Here is a 21,374-nt window from a genome sequence, read left to right as displayed (position 1 = left end):
GCCTCCCAAGTGCTGGGATTACAGGTGTGTGCCACCATGCCAGACTATTTCTAGATTTTTTCTTTTTCTTTTTACATTATTTTGAGATAGGGTCTTGATAATCTTCCCAGATGGCCTTGAACTTGTGATCATCCTGCCTCAGTCTCCCTAATGATTGGGTTCAGTGGCGTGGACCACCGCACCAGGCCACTCGTCTCTTGTGTGGGTGGTGTGCTCATCTCTGGAGCCTCCCTCTGAGAGGGTGCTCATTTCTCTGCCTTGGTTGGCATCATGTACAGCTGCACTCTGGGTGTTACTTCCTCCTTGGCATTTTAGTGCCCTCTTCCCCCCACAGGGCAGGGGTGGGACCCAGGGCCTCACTGTGGCTCATCCAGCCCTCAGCCCTGAGCCTCACCTCCTCCCTAGACCACTTTTTCTCTTTGCTGTGCTGGAGATTGAACCCTGGGCCTTTGCATTGAGTGAGCTCCATCCCCAGCCCTTTCGAGACAGTCTCCCATGTCGCTCAGGCTGGGCTTAAACTTGCAACCCTCCTGGGCTTGGTGGTGCACACCTGTAATCCCAGCACTGGGAAGGCTGAGGCAGGAGGATCGCTGGGAGTTCAAGAACAGCCTGTGCTACAAAGTAAGCTCAAGGCCCCTGAACTGCATAGCGAGACCCTGTCTCAAAAAGACAAAAACAAGAAACAAAACAAAACCTTTCGGTCCTCCTGTCTAAGCGTCCTAGAGGTTTTTTATTTTTAACACCCATGTTTGGGGACTTGGTGAAAGTGGTAAACCTGCATCTTCAGCAGATCTGACCAGCGGTAACTTCTTGGGTTGAGGATGGGGGAGTGAAGACCCTGGAGCAGATGCAAATGTGTGCAAGTTTCACCCCAGGAAAACGTACCCACTGGCTAGCGATGCAGGTTCCTTAGGTGAGCGCCACTAGCCACGTGTGAGACGGCAGTGCAGGACGTCCTCCAGTGTCACCGTCCGCTGGTTCCTTTATCAATCACACAGTTAATAATACGTGAATTTGCGGCAGTGCTGGGGGTGGAGTCTGGGCTTCTTGCCCACTGGGAGCTGCACCCCAGCCCCTCCCTGTCCAGCCTGGGCTGGCCGGGCGCCCCAGGCTGCCTGGGTGGTGACCACGCGGCTGTTCCTGAGCTTCCTCTGCGGCCAGCTGCTCCCCAGCCGACGCCTGCGCACTCCGCTGTGCGCCAAGCCTCCTGGCTGCGCGTGCGCCGTGGGTGCAGAAGGCCCTGCTGGACCCTGAGGAGCTGGAGGTGCTCCGGGTGCAGGAGCCTCAGAGTGCTGGGATTCCAGGCAGATGATACCCTCTTCAACCTACGCTTGTGCTAGTTCCGGACCAGCATTCTATAGAAGACTCATCCAGTCCTCTAAGGACACTTATTTACACGGGATAAATTGCCATGACAGATGTCAGCAAGGTCAGCTGTCGGCAGGGTGCATAATGTTGGCGGTGAGGGCGAGAAGTTAGAGACCAGCTATCTGCTGCTCTTTCTTCTCTGAGCCCCGTAGCTCCCGGCCCCGCAGAGACGCGCTCTCTGCCCGGAGAGATCTCTGCACCGTGCTGCGCTGCAGCGAGAGCCCGCACCTTCTGGACCTCAGCCAGGGCTCCCTGAGCGAGCCCTCTGTGCTGCTACTGTGCCGGAGCCCGGCCTGCTCCTCCTGCCAGCTGCAGAAAGTGCTGTAAGTAGAACAACGGCCCTGCAAGTTCAGGTCCTCTGGCCACTCCGCGACTCAGTGCGACCCGTCTCAGAATGAGAAATCAAGCAGGCCCGGGGATGCAGCTCAGTGCTGAGGCCTGGGTTCAGTTGCCAGCACCGCAAGGAGAGAGAGCGGCCAGCTTGTCACACAGGTAGGGCTAGGTTAGACCTTGCTAAGAAGTTAGGGCGCAGAGCCTGGGTGGCCGTAGCTTGGCACAGAGCCGCGGGGAAGCCGCAGGGTACACGGATCCGCCTGCCAAGAGCGGGCACTGCGGTGGAGGGGGCAGAGGGTCTGCCCGCCCGCCCCGGCCGCATGCGGGACATCATCCTGGGAGTGATTGTGCTTCTCCCTGCGGGGATGGCAGCTCACAGGGAGCTGGGGCCTCTCCGGTCTCTGGGTGATAGATGCGCGTGAGAAGGCGGGGAGCCGGGCTTGGAGGTGCGGGCCCGGGGGCCCTGGAAGACACCTGGCCTGAAGGGAGCGAAGGAGGTGCGCGGGGCACAGGTGCACCGCGTTGCTCCAGCGCTTTGTAACCTGACTCAGCCCACTGCTGTGTGCAGGGGGCCCGGCTGGGGCTTAGACTCAGGGGTGCCGACTCTGAGGTGAGGGGCGGGGCTTGGCGGCGGTGGATCGCGCGGCCTTTGGCCCCATGCCCCCCGGAGCGCCCGTTCCCCTCGTCCACGCAGCGCTCCACTCGTGCACCGCTGACCTCGCTGCTCCTCTTTAATTTTCCTATTTTCCGGTCAGCTTGGCGGCTGAATCTTGCCCGTCAGCACCGGCTGACTGGTGGGTGCTGCTGTGCTGCTGCGGCGGTGCGGGACGGGGCCGGGCCGCGGGCCAGGCGAGTCCACCGCGCAGCCCAGGGGCAGCGGCCGCCGGGCTCCTGTGCAGTCCCAGGTGGCTGTACCTCCGATCAGGGCTGGGAGGCGCCGCCGCAAGTGCTGCTAGAGAATGCGGCTCTCTGGGAGGGCGGCCGCGGGCCGCTGGCTGTCTGTCCAGGCACCGGGTGTTGGGGTGTTCCAGACAGCTGAGGGCTCAGGTGCCTGCTGTCCTGGGGGTTGACTCTCCCCCCACAGGCTGGGCTCCCCTGCCTCCCTGCCGCTCCGCGACGCCCTCTTCTTCAGCCTCCAGTCCAGCTCGTGCCGGACCCGCCTGGGCCTGTCCCACAGCAAGATCTGCGGCGAGGAGCTGGGGCCTGTGCGGGGCCTGCGGCTCCCCAGCTGCCCCCCGCGGCGGCTGTCAGGGGCGGGGGGGTGGGGGAGTCCTCGCTCGGGCACGCGGCGGTTAGGCCCGGGGAGGGAGAGTGGCGGTCCCCGGGCAGGGGTGCAGGCCAGCGGAACCAACGGGGCCCCTGTGGCCCAGGCAGGACAGGGCCTTGCGGGGTGCTCAGAGGGGCTCGGGCGGAGCCCGCCGGAGCTGGTGAGAAGGTTCGGGTGGAGCTGCCTCATGTCTCACCCCCGGGGTGACTTTGCAAGCTGGAGAACTGTCGCCTCACTGAGGCCAGCTGCGAGAAGCACGAGAGCCTGACTCACCCGTGCCTGCCAAGGACGACATCAGGGAAGGGGGTGAAGGTCCTGTGCCAGCCTTGGCTCACCCCGAGGGTAAGCAGCAGACAGTGCTGTAAGTGCTGCTGGCTGCCTGTGTGTGTGTGTGTGTGTGTGCGCGCGCGCGTGTGTGCACACGTGTGCACGTGCTGGAGCCCTAGTGTGCATGGATGTCCAGTTCAGCTTTTTTTCTTTTCTTTTCTTTCTTTTTTGAGACAGGGCCTTGCTAAGTCACTAGCTAGGGTTGGGCTCCAGTTTGCAGTCTTCCTGGCTCAGCCTCCCGGAGTCCTGGGATTACAGGCGTGCACCCATATGCTTGGCTCACAGTTCCTCATAATTACTGGTGCGGGCTTGGTAGAACTCCGGGGAGAAGGGGCGGGAACAGGAAACAGGAGGGTGTTAACATCTGTGGCTCCTCTTGATTTTCCCGTGTGGGCAGCTGGTCCTCCTCGCTCTGACCTTTTGTGGACTGACAGCTGGCATGCCGTACCCCCACCCCCGCATGTGGACAGCTGCGGTGGGCTGTGAAAGCCCATCGTGGTGCTGTCCCAGGCTGTGAGGACTGTGTGTTCTCTGGCCGTCGCTGTCCTCCCGTGTGGACGAGGAAGGGGATGAGTCTGCTGGGCCCCCCGTATTAACACACAAGCTAGGGTATCTACCCACAGGAACAGACTGGTGACCCCGTTTGCGTGGGTGAAGCCCCCTCGGATGAGGGGTGAGACTGGAAGGGAAAACTGCTCCGGGACACATGTCCCGGAAGCAACAGGTGTCCCTCAGCTGATGTCCTGTGGCACGGCTGCAAGCTCTCCGAGCTACTCCAGGAAGAGGCAGCTTAGCAAAGGGGGCCCAGGGACGAATCCCATAGCGACTGGACTGGGGTCTCTGTGGCGCCTTATGGACTCCAAATTCTAACTTAAAACACCTAGGGTTGGTGTTTGTGTCCATCTCTGTGTGGTGTGTGCTCATTTTATTTTTTATTTTTTAAATTTTTTTTTTTTTTTTTGGTACCGGGAATCATACTCACCACCTTGCACTTGCCAGGCAGGCGCTGTGCCGCTGAGCTAAATCCCCAGCCCCATGTTTTGATTTTTTGGTTCGTTTGTTTTTCTTCTGGTACCAGGAATCGAATTCATGACCTTGTGCTCATCAGGCAGGTGCTTTGCCGCTGAGCTAAATCCCCAGCAATGTATGTGCTCATTTTAAAAGCATCTGGAAATCTTTCTGTGTTTGTGGTACTGGAGATGGGACCAAGGGCCTTTCCACACATCCAGCTGCCCAGCCCCCTTTTTATTTTGGGAGCTTGGATCTTCCTACCTCAGCTTCCTGGAGTGCTGAGTTCATCAGCATGTACCGCCACAGCTGGAAGGAAACTGTAGAGTTTTACATTTCAGAGTATCTTGGGTTGTGGCAAGATCCCTCCTGGTCTCCTTTAGGGGGCTGAGTGTGGGTGACTGGGGCTCCCAAAGTGCTCCAGAGGGGCCAAGCTGGGGGTGGGTGGGAGCTGTTTCCAGAGAGGCGGGTGAGTTGCAGGAACATGCTAGCAGCTCTGGGATCCAGTGTCCTGCTGCGCACCCGGGGCTTGCCCCTGGAGGTGCTGTGGCCAGGGCTGGGGGTGGGGATGGGGTGTGGGGGGGTGTCAGCTCTGTGTTGCTTCTTGTTGGTGCAGCCTGCTTTGCAACTGAACTCCGGGGGGAAGAGTTGGGGTCCTGTGGCTCCTCCCTTAGCGCTGTATAGGGACCCTGAAGTGGAGGGTGTTTGTTCTGTCTCCGCTGTACTCAGTGTCTCTCTCAGAGCTTGGTGACCTTGGTGAAGCTACACTAAGGTAACTTGACCCACATCCACCCTGGGAGAACCTCCCGCCTCCCTCGGGCAAGCTCTTAGTCTCCAAGGAGCCCTGAGGGGTTGGGTAGATGGAGGTAAGGATGAACTTCTACTCTGATCAGTTGGGCTCTCGGTAATAAGTTCTACAATGACAGCCTAAACAACGGAGAACTCACGCTCTTCCTGCCTCAGCCTCCGGAGTGCTGGGGTTACAGCACGGGTCACCCCAAGGGGCCTTTCAAGTGCAGGTCAAGCCGTGGCACCTTTATTCCACATACCCATTGGCTCTGAGTCGCGGCAAATCATCTACAGGCTTGTGCAGTAAATGCCCCGCAGCGCCCTGTGAGCCACGCTCTTCCTGCGTGGGCTTTAGTCAGCTTTGGTTTCTGCCCACTGCCGCAGGGAAGGACCCGGAGCCCAGGCTCCTCCAGCCCCTGTTCAGCTCCTCCTCTTCCTGTCCCAGTTACCATGGTGGCTCACAGCCCACTTTGATCTCCACGCTGGACCCCAGCAGGGGAAGGGCCCGCTGCGGTGAGTGGTGCTGCCTCTCTCAGGCCCTGAGACTGCGCCGTGTCCGCCTCGTCCTGAGAAGAGCTGGCGTCTGCCCCCCAAGCAACGGGAGGCTGCAGACCCTGGACCTGGGCGGGAACAGCGATCCTGGAGGCTCTGCAAGGTGGCAGTGGCGGCCTGAGGATGCCCAGGTGTGGCCTTCTGCTGCCCCTGTGAGCTCCTCGGGAGGGAGTTGTGACTGAGGGCTGGGCTCACACCATCCTATCTCCAGTCCTGACAGGATGAACTGAGACCATGGGGCAAGGCTAGGGTTTTTGGTGGTGGTGTTGATTGTTTTTTTTTATTTTTATTTTTTTTATTTTTTATTTTTTATTTTTTTGCCTTTTTGAGACAGGGTCTTGCTATGCAGTTCAGGCCAGCCTTGAGCTCACTTTGTAGGTTTAAGAACCTATTTCTGGTAATTTTTAGAGAACACTTAAAACCACATTTCTTAAACATTTCTCAGACACCAACAGAAGATTGGTCCATAAACTCAATTTTTCTACTTAAGAGGGAGATGACCTGATAGTTTAAGTAATTACACATTGACATGGAGATGTTAAAATTTCCCTCTTACAAGAAACAGCCTTAATCCCAGCACTTGGGAGGCTGAGGCAGGAAGATCTTCATGAGTTCAAGACCAGCCTGGGCTACAAAGTGAGCTCAAGGCCAGCCTGAACTGCAAACCAGAGTGCAGGTGCCTGCTTTGTCTGGAGGGAAGAGAATAAAGTGAGTCAATATTGGAGAAAAACCACACTGTGCCTATAGCTCATTGTGGGGGGGATGGTTAGAATAAGTGTGAGCAGATTGTTTTTCATTTTTTCTCCCCCTCCCCATATAAAATGTGTCCATTTGCATTAACTTAGGCAGATATCCATGGCTCGCAGCAACAAAGAAACAAGCTGTACAACGATGCTGTGTATCATATCCTGATCATTACAAAGGGGGGCTAAAGCAACGTCTAGGGCCATTTTCTGATTTTTTTAAATATCTGACATAACAAGATAAAGCTGGAGAGCATTTCACAGCCAAGCGCAGAGCGTCTCACAGGGTTAAATAACGTGGAGAGTGGGCACAGCTGCCTCGTGAAGAAAACCAGCACCACACACGCAGGGTTGTTAAGTGGCTCAAAACCCAGATCTCTAATTGTGCAGCATTCGCTGCATATACCCGGATGTAGACACTGATTTTCAACAATGGCTGCAAATGGGACTTATTTTTTATTTACATGCGTGTATATATAGTGCCTTCAATAGTTTTTATGTGTTTTTTAAAAAGACTTGCAGGGGAGCCCGAGCTGTCTCCTTCAGCTCCGGCAGCTGGGGTTATGCTCACTCCCATATTTGGGGCCGCAGTGGACAGGGGCCCAGGTTTCTGGGTGGTGGGTGTGTGTGAAGGCCAAGGAGAGTTCACGTCAGTGCAACACACGGTGGGGAAAGAGGGTCAGGGAGATAAGCAAGTCACTGGATGCAGGACCGAGGCGAAATTCTGGAGTTTGCTTGGGTGCAAAGCTTCTTGATGTGACCCCCAAATCCGATACTGCAAAAATGCAGAGGACGGCTGGGCGTGGTGGCGCACGCCTGTCATCCCAGCACTGGGGAGGCTGAGGCAGGAGGATCGTTGCGAGTTCCAGGCCAGCCTGGGCTGGAAAGTGAGCTCAAGGCCAGCCTGAACTGCATAGCGAGACCCTGTCTCAAAAAGACAAAAGACAAAAGAAAAAAAAAAAAACAAAAAAAACCACAACAACACACAACAAAAATGCAGAGGACGGAGGCAGCGGCTGAGAGCGTCTGCACTAGACAGTGTATTGCACATTTCCTTGAGGGGCTGGGGTTTGAACCTGGGGTCTCAGGCATGCCAGGCAAGCGCGACCAGGAGCCGCATCCTCAGCCCTTTAAATATAACCGACGTTGAGGTTTCCCTCTAAGATAAACCTGTTCCCCCGCATACTGAGGAAGCGGGCTGAGGGGACGCAGGGCGCGCCGGGCGGGCGCTGACAGCTGGCCGGGGCCGCGCCGCGCCATCGGGCCGTGCAGGGTGCAGACCGTCTGGAGCTCTCTTTGCACAGAGGCGGAATCTCGGGGGACGGGGCGCGGATGTGGGAAGCTCAAGGTCCGTGCTCTCAGCGGGGATTTGGGGTTCGGTACCTCGGACAGTGCTCACAGATTTTTTTTTTTTTTTTTTTTTTTTTTGGTCGTTGCTGCAAGAGGCTGCCGCGGGCACCTGCGGGGACCTGGGTTGGTTGCGCTTCCGCCTGGTTGGTCAGCGGCATCCAGGGACTGGAGCCGACGGTCCGGGCCGAGGCGCAGGATGTGGGAGGGCCCGGTGGCGCGGAGGCTGCGGTTTTAACAGTTAGCAGGAAGGCAGCTAAAAATAACCGGGCCTGGCCGGCGCTGGCTGCCAGCGCGGAGGGAGGAGCCGGGGGCGGCCCCGGTGGGCGTGGCTGCTCGGCAGGACCCTGAGCAGCGCCTTCCTGCCCGGACCCCAACCCGCAAAGGTCAAACGCGCAGACACGGACACGGAAGAGAGGTGTCCGGGCCGGGCAGCGGGCGCGGGCGGCCCAGGGGCCGTGGAACTCCCTTTCCGGAGGATTGGAGAAGCTCTGAGGCTTCCGCAGCCCACCGGGAGGCTGACGCAGGAGATCTCAAGTTCAAGCCCAGCCCGGGCACCGTAGCGAGGCCCTGTCTCCAGATGAAAAAGGGGCTGGGGATGCGCTCGGTGGGGAGGCCCTGGTTCAGTGCCCGGCACTGAGGAGAATTCTAGAAGCGGACGGCGATGGTTACACGGAGTCGTGAGCCCTAAATGCCGCAGAAATGGCCACTTCCCGAGAGCTAAGGTGGCAAATCAGGTGTGGCCTGATTTTTGTGACCATAAAAAGCCTCCAGGTGTGCCCTTTGCACACGGAGCAGAGTTCCCCAGCTGAAACCACAGTTTAGTCCAAAGAACATACGGCATGGCGGCTATGCTTAGTGTTGCAAAACTGACTTTTTATTTTCTGGTACTGGGGATTGAACCCAGGGCCTTTGCACCCGAGCTGCATCCCTAGCTCTCCTACTGTTATCTTTATTGTCATCATTGTTATTATTATTAATTTTGGGACCTGGTCTCACTGTATTGTTAGATTGCCCAGACTGGGGTTGAAATTGGAATTCTCCTGTCTCAGCTTCTCAGAGGGCTGGGATTGCAGGAAGATTGACTTTCTCTGAGTAGGGAATGATCTTTCCGTGTGTGCAGGTGGCAGCTGGGACAGAAGGAAACACTGCAAGCAAAGAGGGGCCTGACGGGGTGAGGGCTCTTAGACCAGAGGTTCCGCAGTGGCAGACAGGAAGGGCGTGGGCCGGGCCCGTGGGGTGCAGAGCCTGTGATCCCCGCGACTTTCTTGCTTTTCTCTGATCTTTCTCCTGTGCTGTTTTGGAAAGGGCAGCTGGGTTCATGGGGAGGGACTGAGTGAGACCCTTCAGTTCTTGTCTGGCTTGGATGATGGGTGGTCTGTATGTGATCTTTGTATTTTGGGGGGGGGCAAGATCTGAGTTCTTTGTTCCCTGTTGAATTTCTTTTTTCAGCCCCAGATTACTGAGCAGAGGAATCTTGCCCGCCTGAGCCTGGCTGTCCTCGTCCTGTTTGTCCTTGGAGCTGTGTTGCTGGATGCCTGGAAGGGCAGAAGTGGTCTGTGAAGTGTGACCCGTGAGTCCAGGCTGAGAGCATCCCTAACCCTTCATGGTCCTCATCAAACACTGTTATAAGGAGTCTGCAGGCACTGAGAACCATCTGTTTTTGCCCATTGTGGGGGGATAGAATGGCACCTCACGGATTCTGCTCCAATTTCAGTATTAAACACACTGTCCTTTGGGGAGAGGGTCCCCGAGTGCCAGAGCTTCTCCCTCTCTTGTCTGCTCGCCCCTTTCTGACAGCACCCTCTGATGTCTGCATCTCATTTCTCCCTACTGTGGGTGGTCTTCTGTCCCCCTCTTCCTCCTCATACCTCACCTCTGACTGCCTCCTTTATGACATTTCTCCCCAACACCCCCACTAAGCACAGCCCCGCTTTTTGTTTCAGTTATTCGCTCAGAGTTGGAAGCCCAAATCGATGCCCTGCTTGCTTCTTTCTGTAAGCTGAGATTTCTGACCTTTTTCCTAGGTCAACCTCAAAAATAAATGCATCAGTGCCCCTTTCCCTTATTTGGCAGACCTCAGCTCCCTGTGAGCCTGGTGGTTCTTTCCCCACTGGTATCTGGGAGGCTGAAAGCCCCAGGCTGCCTCCCCCTGGATGTCATAGCAACCTGGCCTGGAAGTGCCTCCACCCCCGAGCGGGGCCTCCCCACTGGAGAACACAGCCTTTGGGCGCAGTGAGTCAAGCTGGCCTTCATGAAGCAGCGGAGCTGGCTATGCCGATGCCGGGTGTGGGGACTGGGGACACAGCACTCAGCACGGGAGCTTGGGGACTGGGGCCCAATGGCTTTGTTTTTTCCTTTTGTTCTTTATCAAGCATTCCATGCTCTCATGGGGAAGGATGAGGCATAGGTGGAGGAATTTAGTCCAAAGTCTTATGTGACGCTGGTGTCCCTGAGTCCCGGAAGTGTGAGAACCTGCAGGTTCTGTAGTGCACACTCTGGCTGTGGCCTGGCACCAGCCCTGGGCCCTGTGGGTTCATCCGTGGCCTCCTGGCCCAGCTGGAGCCCTGAACAGAGGCAACTCCAACATTCACGGTGTTGCCTGCACCTGGGTCACTTGTGCCGCTCCAGGGACTTTGTCCTTCTCCTGAAGAAGCAGCAGCATGTGGTGGTCACAGCTCTGTTCCTGGCTGTGGTGTGTGTTGATGCCCAGGGACCTGGGTTGAGCTCAGGGTCCTGGGCTTGTGGGTGGCGTTGGGCTTCTGTGTCTCAGGGTCAGGGTGGCCCTCAGCCAGATTGGAGTCCCCGGTGGATGTCCTGATGTTTGGTACCTGGAGCAGCAGCTGGAGGTTCTGGGGCTTCAGGTCACATAGATAAGACTCTTGGTGTGTGTGTGTGTGTGTGTGTGTGTGTGTGTGTACCCTGTGTGGTGTCAGTAGATTGTTGGTGTGAGTACATCTGCAGCCAGAAATCTCCAGGCCCCGGTGGGACAGGTCCTCTGGGCTGAGCACCTGAGGAGGTGCTTCCTGTGAGGGAGAAGTGGGGACTGGAGGGATGTGTCCCACGGGGCTGAGCTGTGGGAGAACCGGTCTTCAGGCACGGCTGCAGCCCAACCTAGGGGGCAGTGTGAGGCCGGGTGCTCCTTGCACAGCGCTCCTTTCCCTGGATCCCTGAAGTGCACAACGCTATCTTCTTGCCCCGTTGGTCTTGCGGCCTTGGTGAGGACACAGAGCTTGTCCCAGAGGCCCAGACTCCAGGGCTGCTGGGGACCCGCTGGTCTTGACCACCCTGCAGCCCTTCTCCAGTTGCCCTTGCTGCCTCCCCTGTGATAACCCACTCATTCCTGATACCCTGGCCTCTCCATGGTGACTCAGCACTGTGAATCACGGCTCTGGGAACGTGTGGGTCTGATCTGTGCTGCATCACCATCGGGGTTCAGCCTGGGAGCTCATCTCAGTGGTCCCTCAGCCTCTCACAGAAGGAGAAGGCATCAGGTTCCCAGTGCTGTGGCCTGAAACCTGATGCTACCAGTCGTGTGCCCCTTTGTTCTCAAGGGTTGGCAACTGCCCTGGGCAAACCCTGAGTCCTGGCTTTGAACCTCAGCGCCTCACACCCTGGATGAACTGCTTCACCTTAGGGTTCGCCCTTGTGATCTGGTGGAGGTCGCCTCTCTCTGTGCTTTGCGGGCACCTGGAAGTGAATTTTGAGTTCCAAGGGTAGGGAGAACAATCACAGAAATTCTGGTGAGTGAGGGCTTAGGGAGTGTGACTGTGGGTGATGGGCAGAAGACACCCCAGGGGACCCAGATGGATGTGTGTGGAGAGTGATCACAAAATCCGTACTGCAGAGGGAGCGATGGAGGAGGAGCTGAGTGAACTTAGGATCCTCAGCGTTGAAATTGTCTTCTCTCCTGTCAGATTGAAGTGGCGAACACACCGTCTCTCATGCAGTCATCGTGTCAAGAGGAACTCCACATCCTCAGCATCACACAAGAGCACAACTGCATTTGCATCAGCAGGCTGGGGTGCCTGTGGGATTTGTTCCAGGGATCAGGTGCACTCCTGAAACGCCTCTTTCAGCACCAATGGAACGGACAGCGCCAGCCTGTCAGGTGCTTGTTTCCAGAGACCTGAGGAACAACAGAGATGCAGTTTTGGTTCCTGGGTAATCACCTCACACATCACCAAAATCTCAGCACTAAGGCTTGGTTTGGGGCCCTCCAGAAGCTGTCCAGAAAGTTCTTGTAAGCTCACGCTTTGAGCAATGATAATTCGTGTCTTTTTTTGGGATTCCATCATCCAGCACGGCATGTTAAATCTCACCTGAGGGTGTTGTTTTGGTTATTTTACCCCTTTTCCATAGAATTTGGTGCGAAGCCTAGGATAGGCACAATCACTTTGCGGGCCAATGCAGGGGCGTGAACCTATTTGAATGGTCATCCCTGCAAACAGTCTCCCACCTGGCTTCCTGCACAGTGTGAGTGTGAGTTCACATCACAGACCTCGTTCCCGAGGGGGATGTGGGTTTCGGAGAGTGGTTGTCCTTTTCTAGATTTGAACCCTTGCTTTTACCAATAAAATCCTTCCCCGGGAAGAAAACAGCTCCACCCAGTTTAATGAATTATCCTGGAGAGAGCAGGGGACCCGTTATGTTAGGAAATACATCACTGGTTCGATTTAGAAGTCGCATCACATGCTCTAAAGGGACTGAAGTTTATGGTTATAACCTGTAGTGAAACTAATGGGGCACTCAGGTTCCATGCTGCATTGTTTGTCTTGTGTGAGGAACCAAGTTAAAGGAGGAGTGTGCTGAGGACAGGTGCTGGGACGTAGGGAGAACTTGTTCAGATGGGAGGGGAGCAGGGAGGGGGCAAAGGAAGGGAAGGGGAGGAAAAGGGAACAAGAGAATGGGGGGAAATCCCACAAAGGAAGCTTCTGCGAATAAGGAGGGGAAGAAGGTTGAAGGGAGCGGAGGGGAGTGGGAAACAGAAGATACACTGAGTAGGGTTATGCGTTCCCCACGACGGACGTGGTCAATGCGTATTTCAAATATGTACTAATAAAAACGAGTAAGAAAAAAGTATGTTTAATCACACACACATTTGTGTGACAAGAGAGAAGCCATCTGTTGTCTCCTTTATTATGCAGGAAGTCTTCGCTATCTGAAATATTTATAGAGAAGTAAAGAAGGTAAAGTTCACAAAAGGCCTCTGTAAGAGGACAAGTATTCAAGACTTTCAGTATCTCCCAGGTTAGGGAAAGTTCACGCCTGTGCCAAGTGGACTAGGTTCCCATTGCAAAGGCCTTGAGATGCGCAGCCATGTTGGGACAGGAGAGAACCCTCGGGGTGCCGTCACTCAGGGCATGTTGCTCCCTTTGACCACATTGTATAGGTGCTATTGGCAGACACAGTGCTGGGGTGGTATCCTTGTTCCTGGCTAGATACACACCACAGCACCTCGCCCTCTTGGACATAAAAATTGACCCCTGAAGATTCCTCCCACACCTGCACTAACCTCAGTGGAATTTATATTTATAAGGACACAGAAGAGCTCAGCTACCAACAACTCCAAGTGTGTGATACAGTGTCGTCCTCTGTACACTGGAGCTTCCTAGTGGTTATGCAAATTCCCTGGACAGAAGGTTCACCTGCTTCTGACCACTGGTCCCCAGGCACCTGAACTGGGACCACATTACCTTTTCCATCACCCTTGGCTTGGTTTCTGCCTAAGGATCCTCCACCCTAGGCTGGACTGTGGCTTCCGAAGATGGGATGCAGCCTTTGTGCTGTATCTCACCTTATTGTGTTGCTTCCTTCAGATCTCACAGAGTAGATGTGCAGATTGCAGCGGATGTGGCTACCCACGGGTCCCACAACAGCTCGCCTGGAAGGTCAAGCAGGAAACCCAGACAGGAACTCAGAGATGTGGGGGAGATAGAAGGGCAGGGCCTGGCCTTGTTCTAGAGCAGTGCCCCTTCTTGTTTAGCAGCTGGTGTTGGCCGCCAGGGGCCCAGCCTGCCCATCCCCTGATGTCCCCAGTGCAAAGGTGTGAGACGCCCGCTGAGCACTGTGGAGACCTGGGCTGAGGCAGCGCCATGCCCCCTGGCCTCGCTCTGCTGCTGGGACTTGGTGAGCGCTGTAGGGAAGGGAGGTGGGGGGCGGGAGGGGAAGAGCTCAGAGATGGCCGAGTCCATCACCCAGGCTCCTCACAGCGCTCTTCCTCCGTGAGCTCCTGGCCGGGGTTATTTGAGGCCTTTGGCTCCCCGACCCCAGGTCTGTGTCCTGAGCCCAGGGGCGGGGTCACCGGGTCCCAGGCAGGCGCCTCTCACCAGCTCTCTGTTTCAGTGTCTGCTCTGGAGCAGAGGATCTGGGCCGGCAGTGGTGAGTTTCCCTGCCTTCAGGGCTGGGAGCTGGGAGTGAGGCTGGGCGGAGGGTGGGCGGAGCCTGAGGGTGTTGGGCTGAGGCAGGAGGAGCCCTCCCTGTGCTGCCATCCACACTCTTCCCTGAGGAGTCACCATCAGGGCCTGTGGCAAACACGTGAGATGCACTGGGACGTGCACAGGCCTGGGGACCTCGCACAGGACGCTGTTCCCTGAGGACAGAGTGGCCACGGTTCCAATGAGGCTGTCTTGGGGATGCTTTCAACTCTCTTATCCCCGAGAAGTCATCTCAGGTCAAGGCTCCCTCATTTAGGACACAGATTGAAGTACTACGCAGCGCCCCATGTGTGTCTGCTCTGTGACCCTCTCTGCAAGGTACCTTTGCCTTCGCCACCCAGTGTGTGCTCGCAATAGCAGAACATCAGGGTGTTTCTCAGTGGGCACAGAGAGCAGAGAGCAGAAGTCGTGAGGCCCTCGCTGCTGTAAGGGTGGGCACACAGAGGCTAGTGCTGCTGGGCAGTGCTCATGTCGCTGTGTTTCCACAGAGTCAGCACTGTGATACTCATTCTCTCTCTTTGCTTCCCCAGGAGGAAAGGTCATTCCCACTCAGTGCAGATGTATCGGTCCTGCCTGTGACCCCAGCATTTCTATGTGTGCCGGGGACACCCAGACTCCCTTGCCCTCTGAAAGAAATGAGAAGGAACACGTTGGTCATGTACACAGTGCTGTGTACGGAGGAGCTGGATGCTGAGGAGAAGTGCGAGGGAGGAAGGGCGGGGAGTTGCCACGGGGACACTTGCAGGCATCATTGGCAGGAGGAAGGTTGCAGGTTGTGGGAGGGGTTTCCTGGTGCTGTGGTGAGAGACGTCCAGGGGGCAGGGTGGAGCCATCGTGGGACACTGTGCTGTTGGGGAGAGTCCTGGGGTGCTGGCCTGGCCTTGGCCTTGGCCAGAGTGTGTGTAGCAATGGGGCTGTGTGAGGATGAGGTCCGGAGCACAGTCAGCACCTGCAGAGCCGTGTGGCCAGCATCAGTGCTCAGGGGTCTCTGTGAGTGACAGCAGAGCCACCGTAGGCTGATAACAGAGGACAGAGGTGATGGACATATTTAAATAGGATCCCAGGCTCCAGGGTGAGGATGGGGCAGGGCAGGGCCTGGGGCTGATGTGGAAGAAGATAGAGGAAGGCACCACACAACGGTTCAAGGAGACATAACATCCACTGGGCCCAGGCCCATCGGGGCAGCAGAGTAATGGGACAGGGGATCCACAGGATTCCTTCCCAGGCTGGGGCGAGGGGTAAGAGGCAGCAGCGCAGGGCTAAGGAAGGACAATAAGCAGTACGTGGACCAGGCCGGGGCAGTGGGTGAGGTCTTCGTGAGTGTGCAGGAGCCGAAGTTCGTGTGTAGTTACTCAGGAGAGGGTAGGAGGAGACTGAACTGCTCTGGAGATCAGGTGTGTGTGTGTGTGTGTGAGAGAGAGAGAGACAGACAGACAGACAGACAGAGATGAATATACACTCACACAGGGATGGGTACAGGGATACTAGATGTAGGGGGAGACCCCTGAGAGGTGGTGGGTAGAATCCCGGATATCTCAGTGGATAGCGAGGTGAGAAATGATAGATAGTTGTGTGCTGGAGATGAAACTATACACACAGTCTGCCAAAAATGTGTACACACTGAGGGAAGAGAAACGTGTAAATAATTTACTACTAAATTTATTGAGCCATCATGAGATTAATACAAGTTCCTCTGGCCTTACAAAATTCCGAGAGGTGCTCACGGTGCAGGCCTTTCACTTCCAGACATTTATTAGCACAGTGAACTGCTGAAGTGTGAACTTTCCCCAGACCCTGTACGTATGAGAAACATACTGAAGAAGGACCCAGCTACACTCCCAGCACACGTGTGTGGAGAAGGCGGGAATCAGCCGGGGAGCAGACTCTGCTCTCCAGGGAGATGAGCACTGGGCTCCGGGAAGCCAGGGCAAGGGCTGCTGTCGCAGGCGGGTGGTGTCACAGGCTGAAGATACACGCAGACCTCACTAGGACTCCCTTCAGGGTGAGGGACAGCAGTTCCTCCACTGCCTGGGGTCACGTGTCAGCCCAGGGAGTGAGCCGGGTTCACACCCAGGTGACAGCTGAGATCCCTGTTCTGTCCCACAGCCAGCGCCGGAGCAGCTTGGGCGCCTTGGGGAGGGGCGGAGGGCTCTCCTTCCCTCGCAGCCCTCGGGATCTTGTTCTGTTTCCAGGCTCACGGTCCCAGCCCTGCATCTGGGCAGTGCCAGGAGCCGTGATTCCCTGGGGCGGTTCTGTGAGCATCTTCTGCAGGGCTCCTCCAGGGGTGACTGCATTGCGTCTACAGCATGAACCACCTGGAGAAATGTGGTATGACGGAGACGCACAGGGAGCCCCAGATGTGGAGGAATTCTTCCTGCGGACAGTGACACACACCGATGCAGGGATTTACTATTGTGATTACTGGAAGCGAGGAGTCTGGTCAGAGCGGAGTGAGTCACTGGAGCTGGTGGTGACAGGTGAGGACACGAGGGACACTGTGCCTGCCTGGTTCTCTGCATCCTCCTCACCGGTGCAGATGGGCCCCACCGTAGACCCTGCCCTGTCTCTGCCTGTCTCTCGGGCACCCCTCCCTCTGTGCTGCCCGGGCTCCCTGCTCCTCAGAGCGGCAGCTGGATTCCCCAGGAAGCACCGCATGGGCACAGGCTCCTGCTCCTCTCTGGTGCTGGCTCCTGGGAAAGTAGAAAGGAGGACTTAGGATTTTATCATCCTGATCCCTGCCCTGAGGCAAAGTGTGAGTTTCTTCTCAGCTTCTCTGTTCTCTCTCAGGCCATGAGGAAGGTGGGGCTAGTCTAATAACGATTTTAATATCAGGATCTACTCCCTTCCAGGGGTCATCAAGGACAAGCCATCCCTGACTGCTCACCCAGCTGCCCAGGTGGCCTCAGGGGGAACCGTGACTCTCCAGTGTCAGTCACTCTACTCCTATGACACCTACGTCCTGTGCAGGGGAGGAGGAGCTTCCTTCCCCCAGGACTGTTCTCGTCAGCACCACAGCTCCTTCCTCATCGCCCCCGTGAGCCTGGACCAGGCCGGGACCTACACCTGCTATGGCTCCCATAACTGCAGCCCCCAGCAATGGTCCCTGCCCAGCGACCCCCTCCAGCTCTCTGTCACACGTGAGTCACGTTACTTCGTGTTAGGGGAAGCCTCTCGGGGGGCCTCTCAGCTGTGCTCTGCGTGTTGTCACTGTTGTTAGTGCTGTTGTGTGCTGCTCCCTCAGCCCGTCTAATCCACCCCTGTTGATTTTAGACCCTGAACATCAGTATCATTATCACCATTTTTGGCAGGTGGCAGTAGGTCGTTTTGGGGAAGAGAGATCTTTACAGTGTCCCAGAAGTGCTGTGTGACCTGGTGCCAATGCTGGCATCCTGTGAGAAAGGTGATGCACCTCTCAGCTGCTGTCTGTGTCACCCAGCACTTCCCGCCTCCCCAAACTGTCCCTGTCTCTGTGTGTGGGTGAGGGCAAGGGCATCACCAGCTGCTGGTGACAGGAAAGTGAAAGGGTCTCTCCCAGTTGTTCTAGATGACTTCCTGGGTCTCTGTGTCACCTGCACCCTTCTGAGCTGATGCTATGACCCCAGTGGTGTCTTTATGGCCACCACAACAATGGAGAATGCAGGAAGACATTCATGGCGGGGTTCCCAAGGTGGATTCATGGTCCTGATGCTATGGGGTCATGCAGGAAGGGACAGTGTCCTCCTCCTTGGTGGATGGAGCTGAGCTCTGTGGGCCTTAGCTTTTCGAGGCAGCTGGAGCTTTTTGGGGCCAAGGGAGAGAAACTGTCCCAGTCCTGGGAACAGAAGGATAGAGCACAGAGGGTGAGATGGCTTTCCAGGTGCATTCTGGGAACTGTAGGTAACTGAGAAGGACCAAGTATGGACAGGAGGAGGCAGGAACCCAGGGAAGACTTGGCAGGGGTAGAGCAGGGAGGGGAGGGTGCAGGCCGATGTCTGTGGAGGAGCTTTGGGAGGTCCAGGCATTTTCAGACGTCTGACCTTGGTCCTTGGTCATTTCACCCAGTCAGAAAGGCCCCCATGAGCCTCCTTGCTCTTTATCCTGTGGAGGATTTGCCACCAACCGTAGCCACTCAGCATCTGCAGAGAGCCCTTGATGGACAGATCCCAACCTCCCCGTCCCTCCTGGGTCTCCATCCCAGCCCCCACCACCTGTCCTCTCCACGGAGCGTCCATCAGCGGTCTTCTCACTCAGCACCCAGCCCTCACGTCTCCTCATTTCTGTCCTTCAAACGTCCTGCAATCCAGGGCCTTCTTGTTCTTCTCCTGTCGGGATTCCCTGTCCCCAGCTGCCTGCCTCTGCTCCCTGATTGTCCCCCTTCCACCTGGACTCTGAAATCTGCTCACCACTTGGAAAACCCAGTCTTTTACTGTTATTATTTCAAAATTAATTTCATTGTCATATGTTAGATATCCACAATGATCACATACATCAAAGGGCATTTGTACCTGTTCACGACAGAGCAAGATTCTCTTTCTCCCATCCCCTACCCTCCCTTGAGCCTCCTTTTCCCTCCTCATTTACAAAAGCTTTGTTTCTATTTTTCCCTTGTGTTGTCTTTTCCTCTCCTTTTCTCTCTCCCTTGTCCTCAGTTCCCCTTTGACTTGCGCATTTTCTTCCTTTTCCCGATACCTTTTATACATTTTGCTCTTTATTTACCCTTTTGGTTTCTCACACCAGAGAAACCATGGGAAATTTACACATGTGTGTCCGGTTTATTTCACTTAAGAGTCCAAATCCAGTCTTGGAAAGCAGCTCACCATGCCTGGCTTACCAGTCCCCCTGCAGGTCAGTGCTGGGCTTGGTCTCCTCATCCTCAGGCCCTGAGCTTGGCTGTCCACCTCTGAGGTCGCCGTCTCCTTCGGGAAGCACCGTCCTCCTCGTGTCCCATCCCCCATGCCTCTACCTCTGAGCTGTGTGTCTGTTGGTCCCTTCTAGGTCTGTCTTATCCTTCAGGGCTCATGTCCCCTAGTGAATCTTCCCTGGTGGAATTTAATCTTCTCGTCATGGAATTTATCTCACTGAGTTATCACATGTCCATTTATTGCCTTTCTTTGCTGGGTAGTTTTGCTAGGTTCCCAAACATTCAATAACTTTCTTACTATAACTTTGACACTCTATACACGTTTCCTGTAACAGGTGGATTAATCCACCAGGAGTTCCACCACAGCTCTTTGCCCTGTGTGAATCCCCAGGTCCGGCTGTTCCCATTGTGATTTCGGCCTCAGCTGCTGCCGCCGCCTTCCTTCTCCTTGTCCTGCTCCTCTTCCTCCTCCTCCTCTGCCTATGCAGGCGTCGGGCCAAGCACAGTAAGTCCTGGGGTGCACGGGCTCATCTGGAGGTGTGTGGGGAGCGCTGGGTGGGCTCCTCCCAGAATGATCATTATCTCTGTAGGGGCTGCTTGTGATGGGACCAAAGGCCACACGAGGCACAGCAGGTGGGAAAATTTGCCCCCGCAAAGTTTTAAAAACCAATTTTGTACGATTCCTGGACCTAAGTTGACATTGATGTCTTCTTTCCCTCAGCTCCAGCCCACCCGTGCAGATCCAGGGAGAAGACACAGGTAGCAACCTGAGAAGCACAGGCCCCTGGTGGAACGGGACCCGAAGGGTGGGCCTGGGAGGCATCCAGGGCCAGCAGAGAGGTGGACAGTGCCCCCTTGCTCTGTGACATCTCCGTCCTCTCCGGGGCTTCAGCGGGCCGGCTCTGATAGGGAACACAGGGCTGGTGATTGGAAGCCGCCTGAGACGGATGCCGCTCTCTCATCTTTCCACGCAGGTGATGGCTTGCAGGACGCTGAGCCTGAGGCGGACAGACAGTGGGACACACAGGTGAGCCCTTCCCTCCGCCTCCTCCCTTTGCAGCCACACCCAGGCATTGCTGCACACCTTGTCTCTGGACGCCAGGTCCCTGCGGCGGCGGCGGACCCACAGGAGGTGACCTACGCCCAGCTGCACCCAACGAGGCTCAGGGCAGGTGTGGACCCGCTTCCGCCCCGGGACCCTGAGCCTCCATCCACACAGCCCTGTGTGTACGCCACCCTCACCTTGTCCTGAGAGCGCAGCTGGAGCGGCTGGCGTGGACGGTGCGCCTCAGCCCGGCTCCGCAGAGCGTGCCGCCCACGCCCCGCAAGCCCAACGCTCAGGCTAGAGGCCCTCAAAACCTCAGGAGAGAAGCGCTGTCAGCTGTGAGGAAATTCTGGGGCTCCTCGCCCTTCTCGGGGCAGATTCCAGACTCACCGCACGTTCACTCCCTGGCTGCGCATCCACCGCGAGCTGACGGATGCCGACTCTCTCCTCCGACCTGTGGGGGTGGTGTGCAGATTAGCAGGACCTGGGAACCTACCCTTTGCCGCGGGAGGCGAGCCTCGCGATCCAGGCCTCAGAGCGCGAAGCGGGGGCGCCTGCCGGAGCACGTGCAAAGACTCTGGGTTTCTGACCGGCATCGCCATTGGGGTGTGGGTAAGGGGACCCCCGGGCGCCAAGCGGAAGTCAAGAAGCTCGCGGCCTTCGCCCCGCGGCTCGGGACTGCGGCGGTGCTGCGGTAGCACGGGAGCGTGGGCGTCCGCGAGGAAGAAGCGTCCGCTTGTTCGGGGAATTCCGAGAGGAGAGCCGGGCGGTCGCACGGTAGCTCCGTTTGTAATTTCTGCAGGGACCTTCATCCTGTCTTCCATACCGGCCTCGGCGGGGAAGGGCTCCCTTGTCTCCACCCCGCACCGACCCCTGTTTTTCCCCTCTGTGGGTACCGACATCCTGATGGGCGTGGGCGACACTGCCTGGTGGTTTGCTTTTATTTTCATCCGATGGTTAGTGCTGTCCCGCACCTTTTCCTGTACCTGGTGGCCAGTTCTAGGCCTTGTTTGAAAAACTAAATAAAATTCAGGTCTTTTGCCCGTTTTGAAATAAGATCATTTATTTTTCTGCAGTTGAGTTGTTTGAGTTCTTTTGGTTACTAGCTCCTTATTGGATGGAAAAATGGCGAAAACGGTGATGCATGCATACACGCATGCAGCATAATATTGTCCTGCTGCTGAAACACAAGAAATCCTGCCGTGCGGCAACACGGGCGAGTCTCGGAATTAGACTACGGGAGGCGACGCTAACTCAGAGAGGCAGGCAGTGCGCGATCGATCTCACGTCAGTGTGGGCTCCCACAAGGAACAGAATA

General features: G+C 56.4%; 1 protein-coding gene across 8 annotated transcripts; it reads left to right on the top strand.

Annotated features, from left to right (window-relative positions):
• Positions 1-1,227: 1,227 nt before the first annotated feature.
• On the top strand, positions 1,228-21,109 carry LOC102014622 (leukocyte immunoglobulin-like receptor subfamily B member 5). 8 transcript variants are annotated; one of them, XM_013509322.1, is made up of 11 exons: positions 1,228-1,860; positions 9,187-9,307; positions 11,372-11,477; positions 11,652-12,210; positions 14,080-14,115; positions 16,477-16,648; positions 17,021-17,308; positions 19,403-19,516; positions 19,602-19,644; positions 19,733-19,770; positions 19,986-21,109. In XM_013509322.1, exons 4-11 carry the CDS (start codon positions 12,166-12,168, stop codon positions 20,261-20,263), a joined length of 1,014 nt encoding a protein of 337 aa, XP_013364776.1. In that variant the 5' UTR covers positions 1,228-1,860; positions 9,187-9,307; positions 11,372-11,477; positions 11,652-12,165; the 3' UTR covers positions 20,264-21,109. The 8 variants fall into 8 exon arrangements, with proteins under 8 accessions (XP_013364776.1, XP_013364777.1, XP_013364775.1 ...); XM_013509323.1 differs by lacking the exon at positions 14,080-14,115; XM_013509321.1 differs by lacking the exons at positions 1,228-1,860; positions 9,187-9,307; positions 11,372-11,477; positions 11,652-12,210 and adding exons at positions 12,641-13,863; positions 14,702-16,173.
• The last annotated feature ends 265 nt before the right edge of the window (positions 21,110-21,374 follow it).

The sequence above is a fragment of the Chinchilla lanigera genome, unplaced genomic scaffold (genome assembly GCF_000276665.1).
Source record: "Chinchilla lanigera isolate Chin_1 unplaced genomic scaffold, ChiLan1.0 scaffold00166, whole genome shotgun sequence".
In the NCBI taxonomy this organism is placed as follows: Eukaryota; Metazoa; Chordata; class Mammalia; order Rodentia; family Chinchillidae; genus Chinchilla; species Chinchilla lanigera.
The sequence above is the reverse complement of the archived record's forward strand: the minus strand, read 5'-3'. Positions and strand labels throughout refer to the sequence as shown.